Below are 16075 nucleotides of genomic sequence, written 5' to 3'. Positions count from 1 at the left end.
AAGTTATTTAACTGCAGTGAAGTTTCACTCTCATTAAACCTCTCCAATAAGTGTCTAATGAGGCTATCCAGAAATGACAAGTCTGCCGCACCAGCTGGCCCTGCATTATCTCACTACACACACACACACATACATAAGCGCATATCCAGAGTACACCAGACACCCAAAGGGAAGCTGCTCAGAGGTTGTTCTTTTGAAGGTCAAAAGACCTGAGTTGCGTTTGGTGTAAGTAACTTTACCTTACATATTCCTTCTAAATGTTCTTTTTTTAAAAGAAGAAAAATTTGATGGGCTATAAAATTAATATGGATGGCATAGCTCAGATAATTTGGCTTTAGAGGAATTTTATGACTTTTGAGTGCATGCTTTCAAACATATAAAAATTTGAGGGCAGTGAAAAATGTGTTCAGAGAAATTAGTGCTTTTATTCAGCAAGGATTCATTAAATTAATTAAAAGTGACAGTAAATGCAAATCTATTTCTAATAAATGCTGTTCTATTCAAGAATCTTTAAATACATTTGAGGTCAAAAGGTTACATACACTTTGAAGTATCTGCAAAATGTTAATTATTTTACCAAAATAAGAGGGATCATACAAAATACATGTTCTTTTTTATTTAGTACTGACCTGAATAAGATATTTCACATAAAATAATAGTTCAATTTATAAAAATGACCCTGTTCAAAAGTTTACATACCCTTGATTTTTAATACTGTGTTGTTACCTGGATGATCCACAGCTGTGTTTTTTGTTTGTTAGTGATAGTTGTTCGTGAGTCCCTTGTTTGTCCTGAACAGTTAAGCTAATCTGCTGCTCTTCAGAAAAATCCTTCAGGTCCCACAAATTATTTGGTTTTTCAGTATCTTTGTGTATTTGAACCCTTTCCAACAATGACTGTATGACTTTGAGATCCATCCTTTCACACTGAGGACAACTGAGGGACTCACATGCAACTATTACAGAAGGTTCAAATGCTCACTGATGTTCCTGAAGGAAAAATGGTGCACTAAGAGCCCTGGGGTGAAAACTTTTTGAATTTGAAGATCAGGGTAAATTTAACTTGTTTTTTCTTTTGGGAAACATGTAAATATCTTCTGTAGCTTCTGAAGGGCAGTACTAAAAAAAAAAAAGAAAAATGTACACATTTTTTCCTTTTGTTCAAAAGTTTTCACCCCCCGGCTCTTAATGCATCATGTTTTCTTCCAAAGCTTCAGCGAGCGTTTGAATCTTCTGTAGTAGTTGCATATGAGTCTCTCAGTTGTCGTCAGTGTAAAAGATGGTTCTCAAAATTATAGTCATTGTTGGAAAGGGTTAAAATACACAAAAATGCTGAAAAACCAATGAATTTGTGGGACCAGAAGGATTTTTCTGAAGAATAGCGGGCAGTTAGGACAAACAAGGTACTCGTGAAAAACTAACACTAAAAAAAAAAAAAAACAAAGCTGTGGATCATTCAAGTAACAACAAAGTATTAAGAATCAAGTGTATGTAAAATTTTGAACTGGGTCATTTTTATAAATTCAGCTATTGTTTTCTCTTGTGGACTTTATGTAAATGTCTTTTATGTGAAATATCTTATTCAGGTCAGTTCCTAATAAAAAAAAATTAACATTTTGCAAATTCTGCAAGGTGTATGTAAACTTTTGACCTTGACTTTAAATGTCACATTTTCTACAAAAATATTGAGCACCACAATGGTTTTCAACATTAATAATAAAAATAAAAACAGCTAAGCTACTTTTAAAGCATAATGCTTTAAGTATAATAAAGTCTTGCTGGTTATGATGGATAAACAGCCTAGTAGCGTCAGCTGCACATTAACATCCCATGCGTGGGACCAGCATCCAAAATAATAGTAATGGATAGTCATCTATCCAAGCACTTTCTGTCCTTTCTTTCCCTCACATTTTTGGTTTCCCCTATACATCCCCCAGTCGTCATTCCCTCTCACTGTTTTCTCTTCATCCCCTTCTCGCTCCCTCTCTCTGGCTCTGTCTTCTGTCCACACCCCTCCATCTGGTCTGAAGCTGAGGCGTGGATTGTTCTTGGCCCTTTTCTTCAGAGTTCACTGCTCTATGTTTTCTGTGTTGACTACTTGTGATGCAATAGGAAATGACTGCTAACCGTCTGTCTCAGACAGAGCGCTACATAGAGAGGTAGAACATGTTGTCACTCTGGTTTGTTTACTGCAAAACTGTTACATGGCCTTGTTGCCATGGCGAGGAGGCCCAGGAGCTGAGGGGTCACATCTGTGTGAAATCATGCGTTTCAGCTGCATTGCCTCATAGTTCAAGACAGCAGAGGACCATGGGATGTTTCCCCTGCAGAGGAGCCAAACGGGCAACTCCCTCCTCAATGTTCAGAGCTCCAGCTGATAGAGGAACAACTAAACAATTGAATTGTTTGCATTTACAAGAAGCCAAAGAGATAAACAAAGTTTTAGGTTTTCTGGTAAACGTGAACGTGTGATACGAATTTCAAAGAAAAAGAGCACTTTTTTGTGAAAGAATAATTCACTTATCATGTTCCAAGTCTTTTTGACTTTGCTTTCTTCCATGAAAAAATTAAATAAAATAGTAGTTTATCATTTAATAAAATATAATTTATTTTATAATAATAGTAATTTTATAATATATATATATATATATATTAAATAATAGTATAATTTATTATATTGACTATTGATTGATTTATATTTTCCATTAATACTGTTGGTAACAGGGTTGAAATTGAAACTAAATAACTAAAGTAGTCTAATTCCAATATTCCAATTTACAATATTCCAATTTGTCTGAAGCCTGTTAATAACTGTGTGAAAGATGGAAATTTATTTTGTTATTTATTTAAAATATTTCGTCATGAGGGATGCAAAAGGTTCGGTACAGTTAACAATGACAGAATGCTAATTTAATGCTTTTAAGAAGGAATAAAAGCAATACAGAAGGAGAGAACAATTAACAGATAAAGGGTACAAATCAAAAAGAAGAAAAAGGGCAATGAGACAAAGTGTTGCCTCAAGAAAGAGGGTTTTAAGGAAATTTTGAAGGAGAGAGAGATGTCAGAACTGCAGGGCTCATCAGCATTCCCAGAGCTAACTGAAAGCAGCATGATGAAACAGTACTGCAGATGACTTACAGCTGTGTGCTGTGTGATGATACACACATACATAACCATATGAATATTATGTGGAATGTACTGCACCTTTAACTATGACTGGTACACTAACTTGTATATACAGTATCTGCAGTTGAAACCCCAATATCTTTGCCAAGGAGTGGCTCTACATGATCATGCACTCTGATAAACTTTTGATTTTTCTGCTTGTGGTTGAGAATGACCTTCCAAACTTAAAAAGACTCTTAGACTGCAGTGCTTCTCAGGATTTCTAGCTTCCTGGGGAACCTCCCAGCTCTCAGATATCAGCATTCCAGCCCATAACTGTAGCTGGCAGACCGTGTAGTGGTGGTTAGCACACGTGCTTCTGAAAGGTTCAGCTGGGTCACATCCAATTTGCAACATTATATAGCTGCCTAAAACTATCAAATAAGATCTGTATGTTTATGTTAAGTGTGTATATGTGTGCATTCCTTTGTGCTGCTATTGTTCCTCTAACCTGGAAGCATCTGGAGGTCAGGAGAGTATTTTTGTGTGGTGCGGTAAGGTAATACGGTGTGCTGTGCAAACAGTGACTCTGCAGATCCTAACAGAGGTTCATTCACGATTATGGAGTGATGAGAGCAAACTACAAAGAATGAAGGAAACGGGAGAGAAAGAGCCTTGAAGCCTACGAAGTGAAGCACACCTGTTTAGTCCCCCACAGACTGTTTTACTCTGTCACAGATGTTAAGGAATCTGTATTTCAGTCTGTTTTGTCCAATGTCGTTATAGTTTGTCCAGTGTCTCTCTGAAATGTTTTTCTTGTGATTCTTGTGAATCATTTTGACCTCTGAATGTTGACCTTTGCCCCTAACAGGCAGGAGATAAGCACTACCATCCAAGCTGTGCACGATGCAGCAGATGCAATCAAATGTTCACGGAGGGAGAGGAGATGTACTTACAGGGTGAGCACAACACTTTAATGCTACTAACTAGCTGACATGTCTAAATATAGAGGATTTTATTATTTTAGAAATCAGATAAAATAAAATAAAATATATTTGTTTGGTAATTTTTCTTATTATAACTTTGGTAACAGGGTTGAAGTTTAAACTAAATGTCATATAAGTTGTCAACAGGGTTTAAAGGTTTTATTTTCTGTTCATTTTCCATGGATATTGTAATTTTTGTAACCATGTTACCATCATTTGGGACATGTCTGAATATAGCTGTTGAAATACAGCAATTTTTGCAACGCTGTTGCCATTATTTGGGAAACCTCTAAATACAGCTGGTTTCCTTGTTTGACCAAAAAATAAATAAATAAAATAAAACAATAGTTATTGATAAGTTTGTATTTCCCATAAATTAAAGAAAAATATTTGTTTGGTCATTTTTCTAACAATAACTTTGGTAACAGGGTTGAAGTTCAAACTAAATGTTATATGAGCTGTTAATAGGGTTGAAAGGTTTTTTTCTGAAGGTTATTTTCTGTTCATTGTTCATGGATATTGCAATATCTGTAACCATGCTACCATAGTTTGGGACGTGTCTAAATATAGCTGTTTAAATACAGCCATTTTTGTAACCTTGTTGCAATAATTTGGGACATGTGTAAATATAACTGGTTTTGTTGTTTTAGCTAAATTAAATAATAAAATTAAATTAAATAGAACAGAAGTTTATATTTCCCATAAATTAAAGACAAATATTTGTTTGGTAATTTGTCTTACGATAGCTTTGGTAACAGGGTTGAATAAATGTCATATAAGCTGTTAACAGGGTTGAAAGGTTTTATTTTCTGTACGTTGTTCATGGATATGGATATTTTAACCATGTTACCATAGTTTGGGACATGTCTTAATATACCTGTTTGAATACACCAATTTTTGCAACTCTGTTGCCAAAATTTGGGACATGTCAGAATACAGCTGGTTTTGTTGTTTTAGCTGAATTAAATCATGAAGTAAAATGAAATCAGATATAAATAATAAAATAAAATAACAGTAGTTATTGATACATTTATATTTCCCATAAATTAAAGACAAATATTTGATCATTTTTCTTACGATAACTTTGGTAACAGGGTTGAGCTAAATGTCATATAAGCTGTTAACAGGGTTGAAAGGTTTTATTTTCTGTTCGTTGTTCATGGATATTGCCATTTTTACCCATCTTACCATAGTTTGGAACATATCTAAATATAGCTGTTTAAATACAGCATTTTTAATCAAAATATGTTTTGCCAAAATAAAATAATATATATATATATATTTACCTGTATATTTCGTTTTGGTAATAGGGTTGAGTGGTTGAGCTTGATAAATGAGGTCAGCATTTCAAATTCTATACAAAATAAGCAAATGATGTTACTGGAATGACCCATTTGTAAAAGAAAAAGAATTCTAATATACCCACCCATATTTTGTTTTAATTTCTCTCTCTCTCTCTCTCTCTCTCTCTCTCTCTCAGGTTCTACAGTATGGCATCCAGACTGTAAAAACAACAGTAGAGTGGAAGAGAAGTACAGAGTGAGTATCTATCTATATATCTAAACACTTACTGTCAGCCAGTCAGTCACTTATTTAGCCCTGTCTTTCTCTCTGAAAGAGAAAACTTTGCTGAGCTCCTGCTTCATATTATTTCCAGAAACAACATCTACATCCCAGAAAAAACACTCTACAAAACCCTGGGAGATATTTAAAATGCTCACATTCTTCCAAACACTTTTTAAAACCTCCCTCAGTGGCTCCAAAGTTAAAATGAGGTCTCAGGTGTTCTAGCTTCAAGCTTTACATCTGAATCACAAAAAGAGAATGTATGTGTGTGTTTGTCAGTGAGTGTTTTGTCCATTCTGTTGTGATTCTCCTCAGGCAGCTCGACAACATCCTAAAGGAAAACCCAGTCCGTTTGATATCTTTTACCCCCAGTCTCAGATTCAGAGCCGGGGCCCAGGTGGCTCTCGGCTGGGCCGGCGTCCCCTGGGCAGTCGTGAGGTTTGCAGTCTTCTGCTCTGCACTCCCTCCAAACTGCAATGCTTCCGGCTAACTCAACTTTCTCAGAGAGTCCTGCTTTACTTCGAAGCAAGACTGAACTGCTGTGTGTTTTTTTTTTAGCTTCATATTAGTTAACTTATATCCCCCCACAGCAAGACTGAATGTGCTTGCTCTTTCCTCCTGCAAGTTAGGTCATAATCCTCATAGAAATGTTTTTAAATTCACAAAAAAATAACATTTTGTCCCACAAAGTCAGGATCTGCCTGCATGCATAAGATAGCAAGCAAGGCTGCGAGTAGGCGACTATGGATGTAGTGCTTGAGTTGGATGACCGCTGGCTAATGATTCAGGTGTTTTGTTGAGTGTGATATCATGTCGTTTTCCTCCCTTCACAGCCCCTTCCACCTTCAGTAACATCTCTGCACCAATCAGAAAGGCAGGTACTGTATTCTGCTTCTGGCAGCAGATTGGGGAACCCCGAGTGTGTTTTGCAGCTCTTGCCTTTGCAGTCACCCACCAGTAGAGGGCTTTCCGTCCTCACCAACTTCCCCATAACAGCCTGTGTGTGAACCATTATGCTTTTCACCGCTGCAGGCATGTGGCTCAAGCCCTCCGGCGCTCCATTCACCATTACAGGAATGACGGCTGTTTGACTCTTCATGCAGAACCATCTCAGATATGAGCTCACCATGTAGCTAAAAGAACTGGTCTCTCATAGAGAATATTCTTCGTCCAATTTGGGTGTTTTTGGTGACATTTGACCAAGAGTCATATCTGAGGGATTGGCTGCACTGGCTGCATATTGTGTGATATCGAACAGAATGCATCTTAGGAAGGCTTGCTTTGGAGTATAAGGCAATATGAGCTGGAAATCCTGTGGCTTTCTAATTTGTGCTGAATGAAAGCCTATGAATATGCCTCCTTCACCCAGAAATTTAAATTTTGCCATCATTTACTCTCGTCATTCACCTGTATGACTAACCTTGTAAAAAAAAGCCCATATCTTTAGGGCTGCGAAACGATTAATTGCGATTAATCGCATCCAAAATAAAAGTTTGTTTTTACATAATATATATGTGTGTGTGTATATTTATTATGTATATATAAATACACACATGTCCTATTTATATATAAAATATTTAAATTATCATCTAAATTATGTATAAAGTTTGTGCTGGGCAACAATTAATCGCGATTAATCGCATCCAAAATAAAAGCTTTTGTTTATATTATATATATGTGTGTACTGTGTATATTTATTACAGTATGTATATAGAAAACACACACACATACAGTATATATTTTGAAAATATTTCCATGTATTTACATGCATATATGTTAATTCATATACATCTATATTATATATAAATATATTTAATATAAAAACATAACATGTTTTTTTCTTAAATATATACAGGCATGTATGTGTGTTTATATATACATAATAATTATACACAGTACACACACATATATTATGTAGACAAAAACATTTATTTGGGATGCGATTAATCGCTATTAATTGTTGGCCAGCACTAAAATATATACAAATAAATATTTGTTTTAAATATATACATACATGTGTTTGTATTTATATATACATAATAAATATACAAAGTATACGTCTATAAATATACAAAATACACACACATATGTTATATAAACACAAACTTTTATTTTGGATACGATTAATCGCAATTAATCATTTGGCAACCCTACTTTAAAATACATTTTAAAAAACTGCACTTTTATTAATGAAATTGAAGTCACTTTGCAGCAATGTAAAATTATGTTTTAATGTTTCGATTTAACATTGATCTAATTAATTCGTTACGAAAAAAAATCACGTTAAAAATATTTAATGCAAATAATGCATATGAATCTAGAAAAGTACACTTATTTTAATTTAATAGATTGGCTACTAAAGTACTTAATTATCATTTTACCAATACTGTTATTTGATATTACATTTAAAGTTAATATATGTGAAATTATCTAAATTGCTAAATCATTGCTACAAATTTGTAATTACAAATTTTTAGATATGTGATATACAAGTTTCAATAGAAATTCCGTATATTACAATTATATATTGTAGTTTACAATGCCAGTACTGCAGTACATTTTAAGTGTAAGAAACTATGTAAGAAAATATAAGTTATTGTGAAATTACATATAAAAATATACTTAAGTCTTTACATTTTGAACTATGAGTGCAATTTACGTGCAATTAAGCATCCAGAAATATTAAAGCATTCAAACAGTATGTTCCTCACACCAAGCTGTTATATGGCTTAAAATATAGTTTATGATTTACTTTATGACACTTTTATGGTCCTCTTTTGCAGCTTGAAAGCCCCAGTCTCCATTCACTTCAATTTAATAAAAAAGAGCAGCTTTAACATTCTTCGAACCTTCTCCTTTTCTGTTATATTGAAAAACGAAGGTCATACAGATTTGGAATGACACGAAAATGAGTAACTGTTGACAAAACGTTCATTTTTAGCTATAGATACCCCTTTTAGCTTCCCACTGGCATCTATGAGTGTTTAGGAGTACGTGTGTATAATTTCCAGCTTATTGCTAACACAGCATCTCATTCTCCCGCAGCCCACGAGGTCATCGTCTGAGAGTATCTGTTCGAGACCTGGCTCGAGCATCCCTGGATCTCCAGGTCATACCATCTATGTGAGTCCCACTCACCGGCGCCCCCAATCGTTCCCTGAGTCTTCTAGATCTTACCATTCAATCCACAACGGATTCTGATGCTGGTATACTCCAGGGTCAATGTAAAAAAAGGAGTTTGCATCAACTTCTCTCCACTCTTTGCCTTCACCTTGCATCTGTAGTATCGTTTCAGCATGTAACCGAATTTAGAGAATCACAGTTAAGCAAATGTTAAGCTGGGTAGCTTTTCTCATAAGCATGCCTCCAAAAACAACAGCGTTCATCTTTCCACCCTGTGTGATGACCTTTGTGAGAGCTGTAGCTATGGATGACCTTTGACCTGTACCCTGACCTCTTCCTCATCAACACCTTTTCTCCCTGTGTTTCTCCACCTATGTGTCCCCTTCCTCCCTCCCCGTCCCTCATCCTCTCCTTCCTCCAGGCAAAAGTAGACAATGAGATTATTGATTACAAGGACCTAGCAGCCATCCCCAGAGTCAAGGCCATTTATGACATAGAGCGTCCAGACATGATTTCCTATGAGTCTCTCCATTCCACCTCCTCCACCCTGGAAAGACAAGGAAGGCACAGCCCTGGAGAGGTAACCCGAATCGTAAACTTTTAGTGTCTTTCTAATAAACAAACGATGTGCTATTATGACCTAATATGATATATATTGCCACTGTATGGCTGTGTAGACATTATGACGTCACAGATTTATGTTTAAATATTTATTCTCAGTTTTTTTGGACTAGACTCATAAAAGATGCATAAAAAGAAACTTAAGCCGTTTTACCTCAAATCAGACAGTGCACCTGTCTAAAATTGTGTGAACAGCCATACTATATACATTTCGCATCCCTGTACTGCAATATACAGATCCAGATGGTCTAGTCAAGTGGTTCTCAACCTTTTTTAACTCCAACACAATATGTGAGCCTGGACCACAAAACCAGTCATAAGTAGCACAGGTGTATTTGTAGCAATAGCCATGGGTCAAAATTATAGATTTTTCTTTTATGTCAAAAATCATTAGCATATTAAGTAAAGATCATGTTTCCTGAAGATATAATATATATTAAGACTTAATTTTTAACTAGTAATATGCATTGCTAAAAACTTCATATGGACAACTTTAAATGCGATTTTCTCAGCATTTTGATTTTTTCAAATAGTTGTATCTCAGTCAAATATTGTCCTATCCTTACATACATCAATGGAAAGTTTATTTATTCAGCTTTTAGATAATATATAAATCTCAGTGTAAAAAAAATTGACCTTTATGACTGGTTTTGTGGTCCAGGGTCACATATTTGAATTCCCCCATTTATATAAGCTAAGACATATTAGCGTATAGGAATATGACATGACAGTATTTCAGATTGTAATTGTAATGACAAACCACTTTGTTTATTAATGTTTTATTGATATATTTAATTAATTTATAATTAAAAGTATAGATGTAACATTTCAAAGATGCTTGCTTTTAAACTTTTTTTATTGTTATATTCAATTAACAAATTTGGTTACTAAATATGTTAACCACAATTAATTTTGTGGTTCCAAAAGTTATTTTATGTATTTCAGAACTCTATTCTTCAATAAAAACAATAATAATTATGCAGTTATAAAAAAAACCCTGCTTTTTGGTCATTTTTACTGATGGTAACACTTTACAGTTTACAAGGTTTCATTAGTTAACATTAGTTAACTACTTTAGTTAACCTGAACTAAGAATGAACAATACTTCTACAGCATTTATTAATCCTAGTTAATGTAAATTTCAACATTTACCTTGCATTATTAAAATCAAAAGTTGTTTGTTAATGTTAGTTAATGTACTATGGACTAACATGAACTAAGAATGAACAACTAATGTTAACAAAGATTAATAAACACTGTAATAAATGTATTGTTCATGTAAATTAATACATTAACTAAGGTTAACAAAGGACACATTGTAAAGTGATACCTTGTTAATTACCTTGTTAATTAAAAATGTTCGTTTTTACTGATATATTACATTAACAAGGTTAAATAAAAATATCAAACTAATTAACCATCATTCATTTTGTTATTCCAGAAGTTATGCTCTTCAAAAAAACGAGTTATTCAGTGAAAATAGATTTAGATGTAAAATAAAATGTACAATTTCAGTTTAAATCTTGATTTCATGTTTAGAATTACACATTATTTTAATATATTAATAGTAATTTATTCATTTAAATATATCACAGTCTTCCTGCGGCCCCCTTGCAAGTTTGCCCTCTAGTGGGTTGCCTGGTTGAGAACCACTAGTCTAGTCTTCATTAACAAACCTGCACATACAGTGGCCAATTTGGCCACCTAGTTGCTACCAGACTACCCCTATATAACAGACCCAGCCCAGCCAATGCCCCATATTTGTAATAATACCGTCCCATCCCCAAGTCCCTTCTCTGTAACAATAACCATAAATGCTCTCTGATCCCATGATCCCATTAGTGTTCCAAAAAAACACTATTGGTTGAGGCTCTCAGGCCGCAGACTGAGCAGATGTGAGCAAGTGCGTGTATTTGCTCATTTCTCTGTATGTGATCATGTACATTGCATGTATTCCTGTCAACATGTTAGCTGTTTGTCTATGCATGAAAAGAATGTATGAGAGATGTGTTTTTTATTCTCTGTGACTGCTCTTGGGTTCCCGTTGTCTATTAAACGTTGTTCTGCTGTACCCGAAAACGCCTGTGCGCCTTCTCTATATAGAGACAGCTGTGTCACAGCGCCGCCTGGTGACTAGAATGAAAATCTCAGACAGTCTGCACTGATGAAAATGCATGTTAAAGGATATTTCCAGGGTTTTTTTTCATCTGCATCTGTGGTTGATTACCAAAGACAATAATTTAGACTATTCCTTTATACCTGAGTCACCAACAAGTTAATAGAGTAACCAAACTCAACCCCTTTCCTCCCTTACAGCCTATCAAAGCCTCAGGTGGCAGCCCTCCCAGAGGCAGAGCCACAGTAAGTGTAAGCAGGATAGAAATAAGGCTGCTGACATAACCGATTAGTTTGTGGATCACCAACCCAAACTAATAAGTACACAACTAACATATTCATTACCTAATCAATTAAGCATGAACATCTGATGGCTTTAAAGTAGTTTCTCTCATCTCATTGGCCGCTATTTGAACTCTTAACTGAATAGCTGCTTTGTTTTGTAAGTAGTACTTTGTATTAGTTTGCTAGTGACAATCACTTTAAGTGTGTTCTCAAGAACCCAGTGGAAAACTGAAGAATCTTTCAAGCTTCTACGTCAGCCATTCTTAATAAACTGAGGGTTTTCCCAGAAAACACAGGCCTACATCTGATCTGTGTCATGTCTCAATCTAGGCTTTTGCATAATATAGCATCTAACATTTAAAATGAACACTGCAAGCGCTTTTTTGCAATTCTTCTTTCAGCTCCATTACATTCATTTAATTTAAAGCATCATCCAATGCATGTTGGGTCACAGAAAACACAGCTGTTTCCATGACGCATAGCATAATGCTATTTTTAGTGATTTTAATTCTGTGTCCACATTCCCAGACCCTGCCACAAGACCCCTCCTCACTGTCCGCAGAAACAGTAAGTTGTCAGTGACCTCCCTTTGAACTCTGCCACAGCTGTGGCCATAATTTTCTCTCTTAAATGTATTCATCATGGAGATGGCACTGAACTTCAGCTGACTCTTGAACACTGGAAGAAGCCCTCTGTTTAATTAATGTCAAACACTCAAAAATGTCCAGTTGGAGTGTGTGTTCATGTTTGTAATGTCTGTCTGTGTCTATCGTTGTCCCAGCTACAGCAGAGTGAATCTCACAAAGATTTTTTTGGATTTATTTGTATTTTTGTGGGGGATTCAAATGTTTAGGGTCAGAAAGATATTTTTATATATTTTATTCAGCAAGGATGCAGTTACTTGATCAAAAGTTACAGGCTTTTACATTGTTGCAAAAAGAAACCTATAAAAAAATACTTTTTATAAAACAATCCTAAACACAAAAAAGTATCACAGTTTGCATAAAAATATTAAACAGCACATCTGCTTTAGCAATATTTTGCAATATTAAAACGTTAGAAATGTTTCTTGAGCACTAAATCAGCATATTAGAATGATTTCTGAAGGATTGTGTGACTGGAGTAATGGCTGCTAAAAAAATCGGCTTTGCCATCATAGGAATAAATATATTTTTTAAAAATACACTACCGTCAGTACATTTTTATTGTTTCTTTTTTTTTTTTTAAGAAATTAATACTTTTATTCACCAAGGATGTATTAAGTTGATAATTAAAAGTTTATTAAAAGTTAATAATAAATAATTTACATATAAAATATTATACGTTATAAAATATTTATATTTTGAATAAACACTGTACTTTTTAAACTTGTTATTCATGAAAGAATCCTGAAAAAAAAAATCACAGGTTCCAAAAAATATTTGCTGTTGATATTATCCAACATTGATCATTCTAATAATAAATCCGCATATTAGAATGATTTCTGAAGGATCATGTGACACTTAAGACTGGAGTAACAGCTGATAAAAATTCAGCTTTTCATCACAGGAATAAATTCTATTTTAAAGTATGTTAAAATAAAAAACATTATTTTATATTGTAAAAACATTTTGCAATATTACTGTTTTTTTTTTCTATATTTTTAATCAAATAAATGCAGCCTTGATGAGCATAAGAGACTTCTTTAAAGACTATTACAAGTCTTACTGACCCCAAACTTTTGAACGGTAGTGTATATAAAAATAGAAAACAGTGATCTGAATTGTAATAATCATAGGTGGAGCGTGCAAGCCTTTCCTGGTCATTCACATGACAAAAATGCCCCTGCACAATTAATTAAATCTATTACGTTCGTTGCTAACAACGTGAAAATGAATGAAAAGTGTCGATTAGGGCATTCAATTAAGATCTTTTTCAGCGTTGCGCATTATAACCAATCACACACGATTCTGTTGAGCTTAGGAATGCAATGACCAATCAGAGGCATTCAGATGAGTCATCGCTGAAACTCCAGACTCTGGCAAATTCTATCATCATAAACAACAAAGCGCAGATGTACCTATAATGTTAGTAAGAGATTCATTTCACAGTGTAGACAGCTTCAGTGATTATAACCATAGCTTTGTGTTTTTGGAGAGTACTTAAACTCGTATAGATCGAAGTTATAGATAGATAATGTTTTTCGCTCCTTTCTGTTTATAATTTATTCATTTGAATAACCGCAAAAATGAAAACGCTTTACTTACAACGTATTTTATTAAATTGTCATCACAATAAATGCAGATTCAGCCCTATGAAATATATTTCATTAGCCTACATGAGACCCACATCTGGTACTTACCTAAAAATATGGGTTTGTGATGTTTGTAATTCATGTTTGGTTTACCCTCCGCCTATGGTAATAATATTTTACAATATTTTACTGTTTTGATCAAATAAATGCAGCCTTGAAGACTTTTTAAAAGACCAATAATACATCTAATTTCTTATTTTGTTTTTTTAACTTTGAGGTGAACAGTTTTGTGATATTCACTCATAAAACATCTTGCCTAATATACAAAGTCACACATTTAAATGCATATACCGCAGTGGCATGATTAAACTTCCTTCTCCTAATCGTATTATTTGCTTTTCTGACCTGCTCTATCTAATATACAGTCTTCTATCCACCGTTTAGTATTGATTCTGATGCATACTTACGTAGAGCTTTTGTTCCTGTTCTGTTTCAGTCTCCAAGGACACTGTCTCCCACCCCATCCGCTGAGGTTAGAGACTGTTTATAATGCTTAGTTTTCTTTATTACTATAGAGCCAGTGGTAAACAATGTTTTGAAAGAATAGTCTACTCAGAAACGAATATTCTGTCATCATTTAGTCACAAGATATTTTGAAGATTGTTGGTAACTGAACAGTTACAGTTGAGTTCCATAATATGGTCTAAAAATATAATGACCAAAACTGTTTGGTCACCAACATTCTTCATTTTTGGGTGGACTGTCTCTTTAGTGTATATGGTAATGTGAATGTGTGTGATTTTTTTGAACTTTTTCATATGTAATGTTGTGTGTGCATGTTTATGGTAGGGTTGTTATGACATGAGGGAGCGCATCATGCAGAGATCCACGAGTCAGGGCTCCATCGGCTCTCCGGTCTACCACCGCCATAACTATATACCCCCTTTGTCCAAGTCACCCCAGCACTTCCACAGACCAGGTGAGTAAGATGAAACAATCCAAAGCCTCCCTCCATAGGATTCCAGTGGAAAGTATGGATGAGCGAGATCTCCTTACAACATTTTGGCCTCGCGTTGCCGTTTCTTGCTTTCCGTTTCCTCCTGAGCTTGTAACCTGCCTTCCTCCTCTGCTCATATGTGCTCCTTCCATCCTCTTTTTTCCTTCGTGCTCCTCCTCTGTTCCTCTTCCTCTTCTCTGAGCGGCCGGTAGGAATGTTGAAGCTCTGCTCCTCTTTGCGCTCCAGCGACACGCGCCCTACATCCCCTTTCCGACATCACTTCCTCCCCCATAACAAAGGTAAGGCCTGTCCACTGCCCATTGCCCAACGTCTTCGCCTCATTCTCAATGTCAATTTCGTTCCGTAAACACAAATCCACCCCTCTCCTGCTGAAATGTCTTGACTGTGATTTTTTTAGCTTGTAAAGCTGTGCTTTTGGTGGCTCATTTTGAGCCCTGGAGTTGAAACGCTTTGAATGGCACTCTTATGAGGAGGTCAAGGGCTGTGTTTGATCTGTAAATCCAACTGAAGCACATCTAATGCAAGTTGCTAACGCACAGTTTACTAATCACATGCTCATGTGTGTAATATCCCTCTGTCCTCTCCACAGATTCTTTCTGCATAGGTATGTCTTGGCTTCATGGCTGTGTAGAGCATACTTTGTTTTGAGCAGTTGGTGCCTGTGGCAGTTAAAAAGCATGTTTGTTTTGTGTTTTGACCATTTAGAATTAGGTTTATTTGACAGTTAATTAACCAACATTTATGTGACAACTCATTTAACCAAGTTATTGTGACATGACTAATACTCTTATACTAATACGTAACTGTGTTCCAAAACATAGTGAGCTCCCTTGCTGTTCACTGCCTACATAGGCAGCTGAATAATTAAGGTGGCATCCTAACTAAAATGAAAATTGTATTTTAAAAAATATAACCAGTATTTTATAAATATAACCAGCATAACCAGTAATTCTGGGTGTCATATATTTGCATGTCTTTCTTTTACTACATTTTTCATGACAATCAAGCATATCCACCAAATAAT

General features: G+C 35.1%; 1 protein-coding gene across 1 annotated transcript in view; it reads left to right on the top strand.

The window, feature by feature from the left end:
• The window catches only part of ablim1b (actin binding LIM protein 1b), a 72583-nt gene that overhangs the window by 39978 nt on the left and 16530 nt on the right, over positions 1 to 16075 (top strand). Inside the window, 12 exon segments of the mRNA XM_051124436.1 lie at positions 3976 to 4063; positions 5571 to 5629; positions 5972 to 6094; positions 6490 to 6534; positions 8702 to 8779; positions 9201 to 9359; positions 11717 to 11761; positions 12329 to 12367; positions 14530 to 14565; positions 14883 to 15012; positions 15243 to 15329; positions 15641 to 15655. Of these exon segments, the coding sequence (XP_050980393.1) occupies positions 3976 to 4063; positions 5571 to 5629; positions 5972 to 6094; positions 6490 to 6534; positions 8702 to 8779; positions 9201 to 9359; positions 11717 to 11761; positions 12329 to 12367; positions 14530 to 14565; positions 14883 to 15012; positions 15243 to 15329; positions 15641 to 15655 (904 nt within the window).

Source organism: Labeo rohita, chromosome 12, assembly GCF_022985175.1.
Source record: "Labeo rohita strain BAU-BD-2019 chromosome 12, IGBB_LRoh.1.0, whole genome shotgun sequence".
NCBI lineage: Eukaryota > Metazoa > Chordata > Actinopteri > Cypriniformes > Cyprinidae > Labeo > Labeo rohita.
The sequence above is the reverse complement of the archived record's forward strand: the minus strand, read 5'-3'. Positions and strand labels throughout refer to the sequence as shown.